At 39.7% G+C, this 15,158-nt stretch overlaps 1 protein-coding gene across 5 annotated transcripts in view; it reads left to right on the forward strand.

The window, feature by feature from the left end:
• The window catches only part of VPS41 (VPS41 subunit of HOPS complex), a 211,604-nt gene that overhangs the window by 113,422 nt on the left and 83,024 nt on the right, over positions 1–15,158 (forward strand). For 4 of the 5 annotated variants that reach the window (XM_055590765.1, XM_055590767.1, XM_055590764.1 and 1 more), the window contains exon 7: positions 2,295–2,360. The exons of the other annotated variant lie outside the window; for it this stretch is intronic. In XM_055590765.1, coding sequence (XP_055446740.1) covers positions 2,295–2,360 — 66 coding nt within the window. The remainder of the gene's footprint in view (positions 1–2,294; positions 2,361–15,158) is intronic. 5 annotated transcript variants of the gene reach the window in all.

Consider the following 15,158-nt stretch of genomic DNA (forward strand, 5'->3'; position numbering starts at 1 on the left):
GTAATGAAAAATGGAAGAGCTGAGGATAAAGCCAGGTTCTTGCTTTGGTAATGGTGTGTGGGAAGGCTGTCAGTTGAAATAAGAGATGGTTTGAGGCAGGATGTTGCTAGTTTGGTCTGGAGTCTAGATAACAGTAGAGACATAGCATCCAGTAGAAATGTTATGGAGGTTTTGGAAGTATGAATGTAGAGCTCAGAATGGAGATTGGCCCTAAAAATCACAAACTGGGTGGGTAGCCAGCTGTACTTACAGCTGAGTAAGATGAAACCGTTTTGAAAGTTATCATCCAGTTAAAGATTAAGAAGAAAAAGACTGAAGGTCAAATTCGGAGCACTAACTTATTTTGTTTAAAAAATTTTTTTATTATTTCTTTTAGTATCACTGTGGTGGTTTATCTTATTTATTTATTTCTTTGGCCCCACAGCATGGGGGATCTTAGTTCCTCAACCAGGGATCAAACCCACACCTCCTGCATTGGAAGCATGGAGACTTAACCACTGGACCTCCAGGGAAAGTCCCCTGTAGCGCTAATATAAAGATTCAGGCAGTGGGAAGAAAAAATACCCAATGAGGGGTCTTAGAAGAATTAGGAGGATTGGAGGAGAAGCCAAAAGAGAGAGGGGTTCCAGAAGGAAGGAGCGAGCAGCACAGAAAAGGCAGTGTGGAGCTACCACGAGGTAGGGACAGAAGCAGGGCACTTTATTTGATAATTATGAGCTCCTGGCAACCTTAATGAGGAGGGTCTAGGAGGAGGAGGCTCACTATGTAAGAAGGAGTAAATTGGAGATAAAGAAATAGAAACAAGCAAGGTAGACTCTTCTTTCAAGAAACTTTGTGATGTAGAAGGGAGTTCATTTGGTAGATGAAGAAAGAATCAAAGTCCAGGAGGATTTCTGCCAGTCATGTTTTGGTTGTTGGTATTAAAAAAAAAAAACATATGGGGAAAGATCCAAAATAAGCAAAAGGGAATACTTAGTGGGGCAGCTGTAAGGGATGGGATCATCATGTAGGGATGAGGGAGGGAAACCTTGGATGTGAGTCCTACAGCCTCTGCTGGTGAGACCAAGCCAAGTGTCACTAAGTTGGGCAGTGAAGGCTCCGCAGTTGGGGCAGTGACGTGATGGCCTTGGTGTCTTCTTGGTGGGGAAGAATGAAGGTAAGGTTATGTGGTTGAGGGCACAGACATGACTACACTCGCAGCTGTGATCTAGGACTATGCATCATAAGAAAGCTAAGAGGACCCTCAAGAAAGATTTTAAGAAGGTGTAACGACAGAATGTGTAAATGATTCCACTGGTATCCAGGATGGATTAGACAAGTGTGGAAGGAAAGAAGGGCTAACCTGGAAGTGAGAAATGGTTAGAGAAATGAGGAGTCACATACTAATAAATGCCCTCAAAATGACAGGGTAGGAAATGAAATCTGTCCCGTTGGCAGATGGAGATGTATTCATTAATTAATAAGAATAGAAAATGTCTTTAGTTGAAGGTTTGTGGTATAGTTGTGTCAGTGTTTTTAATGTGTAGAAAGAATTCTGTATGTTGGGCTGGAAAACAACACAGTGTGTTAGTTGGTGATAACGTGGGCTTGGGGATAAGAAAGTGAGGAGGCAGGGTCTTTGCAGGCTGGCAGCCATGCAAGGGAGCCCCGAAGATGAGCTTATGCTGAGCGCAGCTATCAGACTCTGAGAAAGCCACTGACAAATGAAATAAATGATAATGATGGGGCAGCCTTGGGAGAAACCTTTGTGAGGGCTTGTAGGAGTTGTGGAGAGCAGGTGATAACCAGGGGCCCAGGAACTGACGGTGGAGGTAAAAGGGAACTCAGCTCAGTTCTGCAGCGCCGTTGTCTTTGCCACTGATGGAATCCCACTCCAGACTGTGAGGCTGCATTGCAGCCCTCGTTCCACTTGGGAGGCATCCTGACAAGGAAATAATCTAGATTTCTTCTATGAAATGTCTTCAGTTACAAACGTTTGTGACATCTCGCTCCTTGATTACCTTCATTGGCTGCCTCTAAAGAGGAGAGCCCACTCAGAGGGTCCCACTCAACCAGAGTGGGACAGCTGTTCACTCTCATTTTTTAGCTTTGACCTGACTTCATAGAAGAGACTCTCTTACACCAGAGCAAAACTCGCTCTCCCTTGGTGCAAAATGTTCCCTGAATAGATTACTTCCTACCTAGACACCAGGTTGATTTTTCGATCATGTTGCCTGTCATGTACAAGGGGCTTTCATTCTGCTCTGCAGCCGTGACTCCTAACCAGTGAAGTGTTGGCTCCCTCTTCCTTGCAGATCATTGCTGTGCACCCGCATTTCGTGAGATCCAGCTGCAAGCAGTTTGTGACGGGAGGGAAGAAGGTAAATGCTGCGTGTTGATGTCACAGGCAGTCTTTGAGGGGTTCTGTTTGCTCTTTAATTTATCTTTAATATTTTTTATGTCTGACTCTTCATTCGGAGAAAGTTTGAGAAAGCCCAGTGTAGTGAAATAGCAAGACCATTACCTCTTGGGGGAGGTGTGGCCTCGGTGCTTGTCAGTGACATCCCTTTGGAATAGGTGCGGGCAAAAACAGACCTTACTCAAACTGTTTGCTAGCCTGTTGAAATATAGCCCCTTCCACACACAAAAAAAGAGGTAGCATTTAAAAAGTAAGAGCAAGTAACTAGTGATTTTTTTCCACTTGTTGATTATCTCTTCCAAGTCTTGAGAAAGTTTTAGAACAATCATGGCTCTTTTTTAAATTTTATATTTTAATTTATTTTTGTTGGAATATAATGTGTTAGTTTCTGCTGTACAAGGAAATGAATCAGCTATTTTGTTGTTTAGTCACTAAGGCATGTCTGACTCTTTTGCAACTGCTTGGACTTTGTGTTTACATATATCCCCTCCCTCTCAAGCCTCCCTCTCCCCCACCCACATCCCACCCCTCTAAGTCAACACAGAGCACCGAGCTGAGCTTGCCATGGCTCTTTTTTAGTGACATGTTCCTAGCATATTTTATTATCTTAGTGCTATTTAAAACATGAGAAAGTAAAAGAATTGTTTTATACATTGACATGTTTGTGGATATAGCAGATTCTAAAATGAAAGAATCAAAGAGACACTGATGTATAGAACAATCTTATGGACTCTGTGAGAGAGGGAGAGGGTGGGAAGATTTGGGAGAATGGCTTTGAAACATGTAAAATATCATGTATGAAACGAGTTGCCAGTCCAGGTTCGATGCACGATACTGGATGCTTGGGGCTGGTGCACTGGGACGACCCAGAGGGATGGAATGGGGAGGGAGGAGGGAGGAGGGTTCAGGATGGAGAACACATGTATACCTGTGGCGGATTCATTTTGATATTTGGCAAAACTAATACAATTATGTAAAGTTTAAAAATAAAATAAAATTAAAAAAAAATAAATAAAATGAAAGAATCTTTCTGCTTATGCTGCTGCTGCTAAGTCGCTTCAGTCGTGTCCGACTCTATGCTACCCCAGAGACGGCAGCCCAACAGGCTCCCCCCCTGGGATTCTCCAGGCAAGAACACTGGAGTGGGTTGCCATTTCCTTCTCCAATGCATAAAAGTGAAAGGTGAAAGGGAAGTCTCTCAGTCGTGTCCGACTCTAGCGACCCCATGGACTGCAGCCTTCCAGGCTCCTCCATCCGTGGGATTTTCCAGGCAAAAGTACTGGAGTGGTATGCCATTGCCTTCTCCATCTTTCTGCTTATAGAATAAATTTTTTTTTCTATTTTTATTCACCAGTGATTTTTTTTTTTTTTTTTAATGATAAAATGTTCCCACTGTCCTAGAACTCTGAACATTGTTTCCTATCCAGTTTAGGGCTCAGTGGAGAGCAGGCTGTATGTGTTTATTTCTATAGCAAGGTATACTTATGGAATAGATACTTCGAGGCTTAGCTACCAAATGGTTTTGAGTGTTTTGTGGTAGTTATCTGTCCTTTTCACTTGGACTGTTGCTTCATAGAATGATAGGACTGCATACTAGTTGTTAGCATTTTTCAAGCCCTGGTTTTAGCTCCACGTAATGGTTAAGTAGCAGGTCCTTTAGATTCCAACAGCATCTCAAGGCACAAAGCCAAGATTGCATCAGCTCTGATTTCTGCTTGAGAACCAGCTCCTTTCGTCCCCTCCCCAGCACTTACTGTTATCCTTAGGCGCTAGCAGCACTAACCTCACACAGAAATGTCTATGGGATTATGCTCAGTTGCCCAGTCATGTCTGACACTTGGTGACCCCATGCATTGTAGTCCACCAGGCTCCTCTGTCCATGGAATTTTCCAGGCAAGAATACTGGAGCAGGTTGTAATTTCCAACTGGGGAATCTTCTCAACCCAGGGATCCAATCTCTGTCTCTTGTGTCTCCTGAATTGGCAAGTGGATTCTTGACCACTGTGCCACCTGGGAAGCATGTATGGAATTAATCAGTAGGAATTACAGATTGAAGCTAACATTTTCTGTTTTAGATCTGCAGCTGACTTACTGCTAGGAAAAAATAGCTACCTTACTTGTCTTTGTTGATTTCAGGAAAGAGTAGCTTCAAATTCTTCTTGATAAAGTATTGATATTTCTTTAGTAAACACTTTTCTAGTTAGAAAATTTTATGTGATACAGAGCATGAATTCACATAGCTATAATTTAAGCCCATGCATTTTTATTTAAAACTCATTAGGGATGAAAAATGCCAAGTCATTAGGTTTTTTGTTTGTTTTTTTAAGTGGCCTAAACCAACACACTTTCATTATCTCACAGGTCAGAAATCTAAGAGTGGCTTTCGTGTACAGTCTGTTTTAGGGCCTGTCATGAGATTTCTGTTTAGATTTTGGCCAGGGTTGCACTCATCTGAAGGCTTGACTGGGGTTGTAGATTCTGCTCTAAACTGTCTGCTGCCTTCTTAATAGCAATCCCTCATAAAACGTTGATAACTTAAAATATTGATAAATCATTTTGGTTTAAGTATTTTCCAAGTGAGGATGCAGTTTTGAGTTCTAACTTTCCAATTCCAGAAGTTAGAGACTTTAGAGTTGTCCCATATATTTTCAAGGTATTGGTATGAAAGAACATACTAGAGATAATATGAATGATGTCCACATGGACTCAAACTTTGATGGTGGGAGTTTCTGTATAGATTTGAGTTCTTAATAGTTACCTTGTTGGTATGGTTTAATAATTGGTTTTATACTGTGAAAGGTACCTATCATCTGATATAATTTGCCAGAGTAGTTTTTTCTACATAAATGTCTTGTCAACTTGCAAGATGCCTAAGTTAACTGTGTCAATAACGTGTTCATCCTTCTATGTAGCATTTGACATAGCTTACAGACATCTGTAGAAAGGACCAAGTGAATGTAACTCTTTGGGCTGAGACTTCTAGAATAGTTGTAACTCTTTGGGCCAAAACTTGTTGAGCAATTGTATGGATAACGAAGTAGTCCAGGATCCAAGTGCAGGCAAGGTCACATGGGAAAAAGTTGGAATTGATACCAAGATTACATTGTGATAAGTACTAAATAAGTAGAATTCACTGAATGCTGAACAGGCAAGAACATCAAAGATTTGGGTCATCTCTTTGGTTATCACTCTATGCTTGATAGGTTTTTCTGTGTTCAGTGTTCTAAGAGGAAGCTTTCTCTTTTCTCCTATTTTCCTGTTCATGTCTCCAAAAATGCATGTAGACATTTCTTCCCAAATACAAAAGATGCTTAATTATGTACAGATAAAATAAAAACAGTTCAAGTTATCTGGTGAAAAACTTGATATTGTTGAGTTAGAATTTCTGGCTTAAAATAGTTTAAAAGAAACACACACCAAAGGGTTAGTATATTGTATAAAGGACTTAGGTTATTGAGCTTGATGAAAGTATATATGTGATATTCTGACATGAAGAATCATAGGATTTCACATGTCAATGTAAGTGATATTGTCGTGTCTTTTTATTTTAATAGCTTTATTGATATATAATTTGCATATCATAAAGTTCACCAGTTTAAAGAGTACAATTCAAGGACTTTCCTGGCAGTCCAGTGGATAAGACTCTGTGCTTCCACTACAGGGGTTGCAGGTTCCATCCCTGGCTGGGGAACTAAGATCCTATATGCTGTGTGACACAGCCAAAAAAAAAAAAAAATGTACAATTCATTGGTTTTAATATGTTTACAGAATTGTGCAACCATCACCATAATCCAGTTTTAGAGCATTTTCATCATCCCAGTAATGAAACCTTGTCCCCATTAGCAGTCACTCCCTAACCCCTTTTCCCTGCTTCCTAGCCCCAAGGAACTGCTAACCTGTTTCAATTCTTTATAAATTTGCCTACTCTGGATGTTTCATGTAAATTCTGGATGGTTTCCCTGGAGGCTCATGTGGTAAAGAGTCTTCCTGCAATGCAATCGACCTGAGTTTGATCCCTGGATTGGGAAGATCCCCTGGAGAAGGAAATGGTGACCCACTCCAGTATTCTTGCCTGGAGGATTCCATGGACAGAGAGCCTGGCAGGATAGAGTCCATGGGGTCACAAATTCTGGATATTTCATGTAAATTCTGAATAGTTCATGTAAATGGAATCATGAGTACATGACCTTGTGTCTGATTTTTTTCATTAGTTTTCTAGGTACATCCATGGTGTAGCATGTATCAGTATTTCATTCCTTTTTATGGCCAAATTATCTTTCATCGTATGGTATATCATATTTTATTTAGCTGTTTATCAGTTGATGAACATTTGGGTTGTTTTTATGTTTTGACTGTTATGAGTAGTGGTACTGTGAACATTCAGGTAGGACTGTTTTATGGGGCCATGTATTTAAATGCCTCTTGGGTGTAGAATTGTTGGATCATATAGTAACTCTGTGTAGAACACTTTGAAGAACTGTCCAGTCATTTTCCAAAGTAATTGCACCATTTACATTCTCGTTAGCAATATGTAAGGATTTCACTTGCTCCACATTCTCACCCTCATTCATTTGTAGCTGTCTTTTTGATTATAGGCATCTGGTGTGTGGAAAGTGGTGATATCTCAGTGTTTTGATTTATATTTCCCTAATGATTACAGAGAAGGCAATGGCACCCCACTCCAGTACTCTTGCCTGGAAAATCCCATGGACGGAGGAGCCTGGTAGGCTGCAGTCCATGGGGTCGCGAAGAGTCAGACACGACTGAGTGACTTCACTTTCACTTTTAATTTCATGCATTGGAGAAGGAAATGGCAGCCCACTCCAGTGTTCTTGCCTGGAGAATCCCAGGGATGGGGGAGCCTGGTGGGCTGCCGTCTATGGGGTCGCACAGAGTCAGACACGACTGAAGCGACTTAGCAGCAGCAATGACTAAGTTTGTTGAGCATCTTTGAGTGCTTGTTGGCCATTTGTCTATCTTCTTTGCAGAAATGCCTATTCAGATTGTTTGTCCATTTTTCCATTGGGCTACTTGTCTTTTTTCTTTACACATTGTAAATTTTTTTTATATATATTCTGGATTCACTTCTCTTGCCAGTATGTGATTTGCAAATATTTGCAAATATTTTCTCCCAGCCTTTGAGTTGTCTTTTCACTTTATTGCTGGTGTCATTTGAGGTGCAAAAGCTTTTAATCTTGCTGAAGTGCCATTTATCTGTTTTTGTGTGGAATCTTTGTTGTGTGTGTGTGTGTGTGTGTGTGTTTTGATGCTTGTGCTTTTGGTATTGTATCTATGAAATCATTGCCAAATCTAAGGTTATTAAGATTTATGCTTGTGTTTTCTTCAAAGAGTTTTATAGTATTAACTTTTAAATTTAGCTCTAGAATCTACCTTGAGTTAATTTTTGTGTATGGTGTAAGGTAGGGGTCTGAATTCATTCTTTTGCATATGGATATCCAGTTGTCCCAGCCCTCTTTGTTGCAAAGACTGTTCCCTTGCCATTTGTCTTGGGCCCTCTGTCAAAAATCAGTTAGCCATAAATGTTAGAGTTTATGTGTGGACTTTCAATTCTGTTGATTTGTCTATCTATCCTTGTGCCAGTACCCTTTTTAGTTTTTAGAACCATTGATTACTTATGGGATGACAAATGAACTCCTTTTAAAACATTTTGATTTTGAGTTCTTTACCTTTAAAAGCCATTTTTATACCATCATTCAAAATTCTGAAAGTAACAAACGCTGGGGAGGCTGTGGGAAAAAGTTGAAGCCTCCTACACTAATGGTGGCAGTGTAAATTGGTGCCACTATGGAGATAACATGTCTGTTCCTTGAAAAACAAAACAGAGTTACCATATGATCCAAGCATCCACTCCTGGGCATATATCTGGAGAGAACTAGAATTTGAAAAGATATATGTACCCCAGTGTTCATTGCAGCACTATTTATTCTACAGTAGCCAAGATATGGAAGCAATCTAAATGTCCATCAACAGGTGAATGGATAAAGAAGATGTGGTGTACACACACACACACACACACACACACACACTGGAATATCATTCAGCCATAAAAATAATGAAATAATGCGTTTGTAGCAGCAAGGAGCTACCAGAGATTATCATACTAAGTGAAGTAAGCCAGACAAATATAATATTGCTTATATGTGGAATCTAAGAATATAATATGAATGAACTTATTTACAAAACATAAATAGACCCACATTTGTAGAAAACAAACTTATGATTACCAAAGGGGGAAAGGAGGGATAGATTAGGAGTTTGAGATTAACAGATACACACTACTATATATAAAATAAACAACAAGGACCTACCATATAGCACAGGGAATTCTACTCAACATTTTGTAATAACCTGTAAGGGAAAAGAATATGAAAAAGAATAGATAAATATGTGTGTATAACTGAATCACTTTGCTGTACATCTACTTCAATAAAAAATAATTATAGGGCATTACAATTTTTCCTATTTATGTTAGAGGTTTAAGAAACATTACTATGTAAATATGCCCTCTATTCGAGCTTTCCAAGTGGTGCTAGTGGTAAAAAACCCCCCTGCCAATGCAGGAGATATAAGAGAACCAGGTTCAATCCCTGGGTTGAGAAGATCTCCTGGAGAAGGGAATGGCAACCCATTCTAGTATTCTTGCCTGGAGAATCGCATGGACAGAGGAGCCTGGAGGGCTACAGTTCATAGGGTCCCAACGAGTCGGACATGACTGAAGGAACTTTGCACACACGTGCCCTCTATTCAGGAACTTGTAACATACAAGCTGTTGACTGATTTCTCTGGATTCATTAAAGTTTATTGTGTAAATATGTATTTAGTGAATAGTAAAAACTAGTGTTTATTTAGTAAGTTATAGTGACTTCTTTGTACAGAGTTAAATAACTAGAGATTGCCAAAACGTACAGAAGCTTGGTGTGCTTCGCAGAAATCTCTGGAAGGATTTCTTCCTTCTGTATGTGTATGGTGTGCACTTTGGAAGATCACCTGCACTACATGGTTTTGAAATTAATGTGTTTTGTCTGTTTTAAAATAGATTTATTTAGTTGTGATTATTTCAGGGAATATTTCTGATTTCGTTAAGGAATGCACCTTTGATTTTAAAAACTAAGAGAAAGGCTTTTGGAAGGTGACATTAATAAAGAGATAATATTGTGAAAAAATTTTCTTTTTAAGGTGTTAGCAAATTTTTAGGGGAAATTGATTTTTTTTCTTATAACTGAGTTATGGCATTTTACACCCCACTCCAGTACTCTTGCCTGGCAAATCCCATGGATGGAGGAGCCTGGAAGGCTGCAGTCCATGGGGTTGCTAAGAGTCGGACATGACTGAGCGACTTCACTTTCACTTTTCACTTTCATGCATTGGAGAAGGAAATGGCAACCCACTCCAGTGTTCTTGCCTGGAGAATCCCAGGGACGGGGAGCCTGGTGGGCTGCCGTGTATGGGGTCGCACAGAGTCGGACACGACTGAAGCGACTTAGCAGCAGCAGCAGCATGGCATTTTATACCTTTGTAATTGAGAAAAAAGTCAAAATCTTCATTGGCCCAATCACAACTCAGATAATTCCAGCCGCAGTTTGCAACCAGTGCCACAAACTAAACAGAACAAATTTGAAGAGTCCAGCATTTAGCAAATGGTGATAACCTTGCACTAGACCTCCCTGTTTAGAGTAGATGGCAGATCATATGACGGAAAAAGAGCAAAAACAAGTATCATGTAACTGAGAGGTTAATTTGATCTTTAAAAAACAGTGAAACAGTGACTAGCCAAATGAAGGTGTAATGTGGAATAAAGGCATTCTTAACCCTTAAGAATGCTGATCTTCTCTGGACTGACAGCTAATTGCATCTGGGAATTATATGTCAGCTTCTGTAAACAATGATGAAAGCTACACAACTATCACAGAAGCAAAATAGGAACGATGGATGTCCTACAGAGAGAGAGTCTTGATGTCATTTCATAAGAAAATTTGATGGAGATTTTTAATTGAAGATTTTAGTTGATTTGATGGGAAAACTTAGTTACTGGGCAAGGGGTAAACATTTTTTTAAAGTAATCAGAACATGCATTTCAGAATAGTTCCACAGGCTAGTCATGAAGGGAAAAAACCAAAAACCTGAAACTGCAGTTTGACACAGTTGTTGATATTTCCTTTTTAAGGTTCTAGCTTCTTAGGTCTTGGGAGATAGCTCCTTATCCACCTGGGACTGGAAAGAGGAGGCAATAGTTCTGTCTGGCATAAACTTTTATTTTAGATTTTCAAGGTAACTTCTTAGTAGTTGAATGCCATAGCTGGATTTATGGACTCCAGTGCTTGACACATGAGCATAAAAAGCTTATTCTAAATTCTGTTTTGTTTCCATGTTGAAAAAAGAAAAGAAAAAGCACATCTCGTAAGAGTGCCATTGGAGAGAACTTTCAAACATGTGAATCGATGCATTTTTTTTTAAGTGTAAACCTCCTTGTGTAGCAAGAATTCTAATGCATGAGCATAGAAATGAGGTATGTCTTCTAGAAATACGTCTGCCAAGCAGATCTTGTCTGGTTTGTTTGCTGTTTTTTTAATTGCTCAACTTTCTCTGTCAGCAGATAAACTTGAGCTCCCTATGACCTTTACCTTTGAACTCTGAAATACACTTCATAATAACTGATTCTCCTCCTTTGACAAATTATTAAATTGTCGCACTGCTGTTTGCAGCGGAGTTCATTTTTAGAAACGAGGTAGTCAGCTGTTTGGCATTGCGGTGAACTAGAATGAGGGGACCTGGCCGCAGGGACAGCTTGCTCTGTAAGCTGGAAAGTGTCAGTCAGCAAACAAGGCAAGGACCTGCATGCATGAAATGAGAAAAAGCGCTTCACTATTCAGGGCTAAAGGCTCCTGGCAGATTTTACCTGAAGGACAGAGGTAGAAGCATCAGCTAGCTTCTCAGTGTCCAAAATGATCAGCAAACAACAAATTGCATGTTGGATTCTTTTTGGAAGAAGATACAGTGGAGCAGTTTTTTGTAGTAATGCGAATCTTTTTAAAATTCCCATAGCCCAGTAAATTCCTATGACCATTAAATGTGAAATGTAGTGTTAGGTGTTAGTCGCTCAGTCATGTCTGACTCTTCACAACCGCTTGGACTGTAGCCCACCAGGCTCCTCTGTCCATGGACTTCTCCAGGCAAGAATACTGGAGTGGTTGCCATGCCCTTCTCTAGGGGATCTTCCCGACCCAGGAATTGAGCCCAGGTCTCCTGCATTGCAGATGGATTCTTTACCAGCTGAGCCACAAGGGAAGCCCAAGAACACTGAAGTGGGTAGCCTATCCCTTCTCCAGGGGATCTTCCTGACCCAGGGACTGAACCCAGGTCTCCCACATTGCAGGCAGATTCTTTACCATCTGAGCCACAAGGGAAGAGTCCTTCCTTATATATTTGCTTATCTCCTGGTCAGATGGAAGCTGGGGTTCTTGGGGTCATAAAAGATCTTTTTTAATTTCTAAAAAGTTTATTGAAGTATTGAAGTTGATTTGCAATGTAGTGTTAATTTCTGCTCTACAACAAAGTGATTCTGTTATATATATTCTTTTTCATTATGGTTTATCAACAGGATATTGAGTATAGTTTCCTGTACTGTACACTAAGACCTTGTTTATCCTGAAAAAGTCTTGGACGTCAGTTACACCACCCAGTCTGCTGACCAGTGGATCTAGAGAATGATACTTCTGCAGGCATTTTGATGCTTGATCTTAGGCAGTTTTCTACATGCAGACTTTTCTCACACATCACTTTTCAGGTAACCACCAAATTTATGTCCCAAGTGGTTGCACATAGAACCATTGTAAATAAACACCTTCATCTCTTCTAGGCATGGTGTTATAAATTGTGGTTCCATTCCTTGAATTCATCTCATGCTGTAAGCATACCAAAATTGATTAAAAACTACCGACTAATAGGAAGTAAAACACAGTGTAACCTTTACAAATATTTCTTAGGTATGTAAAACCCAAGTTGTAAATAGCTATATTGTAAAAGTATATTTTGGTGGGTTTTCCACTGTGTACTGAACTGGTTGAAGCTAAAGTTTTAAATCCAGGGCTTAAAAATAGAAATCACTTTCAATATCAGTGACAGATGTTTTTCCTTGCTTTCAAAATTAAGTTCATCCATCTCAAACATTAGTTGCTTTTTTGATGTCAGTATGTAGAGCTCCCAACATCCGGGAAGATGGATCCATGGCAACCGCATTTTCTTAGTCGTCCTCGTTTCATAGCCATCAAAAACCTGGTAAGAACAGAAGCCTTTTTTTCTTTAATGAGTTCAGCTAACTTTTCCGTATGTAATATTTCCGTATTGTTTGCAGCCCTTCCTGGATTCGGATGTTAAGCTTACCATCTGTCTTCTTAGAGTAATCAAACCATCCTTTGCTCCTTGCTCAAAATACCTTCCTTTGCATGTTGAATCCTGTGGTTGTTCTTTAGTATTTGGAGTAGTTATTGCCTGTGCAATATTACTGTTGGAGTAATTTTTCAGGCCTTTGTCATTAAGCTTTTGGGGATTCCCCCCCGCCATTATAAGTTAGTTTGTTTCCTGTTAGTTTTCTAATTCGTTTTCAGCCAGTATTCCTCTTTGATGTTTGTAACAGTGCAGATTTGAACCCATTCAAATTCTAATGGTAGTGTATGTGGTAGCGAATAGCCGTGTCAGTGCCGTGCAACCCTAGATCTCCAGGAACACACTTGCAGGGTGTGAGGAAGAGGGTGTGTTAGAAGGAAGGTGTTACAGGATTTGGGCCGTTGATGAGAGGCGGTGTGGCGAGGCTTTAAAGAAGTAGGACTTTGCGCTGGGTCAGGTGCTGTCCGGAAGCAAGAGTTTTTCCACCACTGGGTATCTTAATACATCATATCCAGAAGGAGGAAAGATAAAATCAAGGCTAAAGACATTGGCAAAGAAGCAGTCTTTCCTTTTAGCCAGGATAGGGAGGTGTTTGGTCATTTATGTGGCTTGGAAAATGTTGATATTTTGTCCATGCTCAGATGTGATTATGGAGTGGTCCTGTTTTCCTCCTCATCTTATGGTCACAGGGCCTTGTCTTATGTCGGCGTTCTGTGAAATTGTTTATATTTACCCGGAGAACACCAAGGCCCTGCTCTGAATGGCAGACCAGCTCCTGCATGCCAGCTTTTTTCTCTTTCTTCATTGTGACAAATGAAATGCCCAACATTTGCTAAATGGTTTATTGAGGTATTTTATGAAAATAATACATACTATTTGATTCCCCTTTCTGGTAGAAATATAAATGTATGATGTAGCAATTTCATGGAAAGCTGTATACCAGATTATTAACAATATTAATATTATTAACATGTTATTAATAATATCTGAGCAAGATTATTTGTGTTTTTTCTGGCCTTCATTGGCCTTTATTTTCTGCCTTTTTTTTTTTTGTAGAAAACATGCCTTTTATAATAATAAAAAGCAATAATAAAAGAATGTATAAAGTAATCTCAACTATTTTGGCTCTCTTTTCAACTTAGCATTCTAAATCATATGAAATTCCCTACATTATTGAAGTCTAATCTTAGCTCAGATGTTCTTTAATGATTATGTAATTTTCCATCCTGCAGGTCAATTTAATTTTCTTAATCGGTCTCATATTATTGGACCATTAGATTGTATCCCGTTTGGGGTTATCATAAATCATGCTGTATTGAAGTTAGAAATCTTTGGGTATGAACTTTTGTTTGTGCTTCTGAATGTTTTTCTAGCTCTCATTCTTAGGATTAGAATTACTGGGTCAAAGATTCCAAGTATCTTTTAGGCTCTTGATACATATTGCCAAGTAAAGGTACATTCTAGAAAACATACTGATTTATACCAGCTGTGTGTTTTAGAGGAGCCGTTTTACCATATCAACTTGCCAATTTGATATACGTAGAAAGAGACTCCATTGTTCTATTTTGTAACTTCCTTGAATGATTAGTGATTTTGAGCATTTTTATTTACTAGTCACTTATATCCCTTCCTTTGTGATTTCTCTGGTTGTATTCTTTGCTCGGGGCAGCTTTTAATATTACCATAGAAGCCAGGACAATGACGACTGTCCATTTGATATTTATTGTCAGTTTGAGCGCAAATTATTGCTGCTTACTGAATAGCCTGCAGCCTTTTGTCCAATTTTAGCTAAACCTGGAATAATTATTCTTGTTCTAGGGAGGCATTATATAGGGGTCATAATGAGACTTTTGAGTAGATGCTGAACTGTGTACAAAGAAGATGAGCATATTCTACTCCACAGATGTATCTGCCCCTAGATCGTCTGTCCTGCTGCTTCCTTGAAGGCTCTTAAAAACAAGCCACCGTGCCCAGTTAAAGGCAGGTTTATTTGATTTTGTTTCTTCTGTAGGCAGTGTTCTGATCTTTACTTTTTCCCCTTTTGCTTCATTTTTTTTTTTCCATTGAAGTATATGGTTGATTTGTTGTTTAGTTGCTAAGTTGTGTCAACGTTTTTGCCACCCCACGGACTGTAGCCCACCAGGCTCCTCTGTGCATGGGATTTCCAGGCAAGAATACTGGAGTGGGTTGCCATTTCCTTCTCCAGGGGATCTTCCCAGGAGGAGCCACAGGAGCTCAGGTTTGATCCCTGGGTCAGGAAGATCCCCTGGAGCAGGACATGGCAACCCACTCATGGCAACCCACTCCAGTATTCTTGCCTGGAGAATCTCATGGACAGAGGAGCCTGAGAGGCTAC

Source organism: Bubalus kerabau, chromosome 8 (assembly GCF_029407905.1).
Source record: "Bubalus kerabau isolate K-KA32 ecotype Philippines breed swamp buffalo chromosome 8, PCC_UOA_SB_1v2, whole genome shotgun sequence".
Classification (NCBI taxonomy): Eukaryota; Metazoa; Chordata; class Mammalia; order Artiodactyla; family Bovidae; genus Bubalus; species Bubalus kerabau.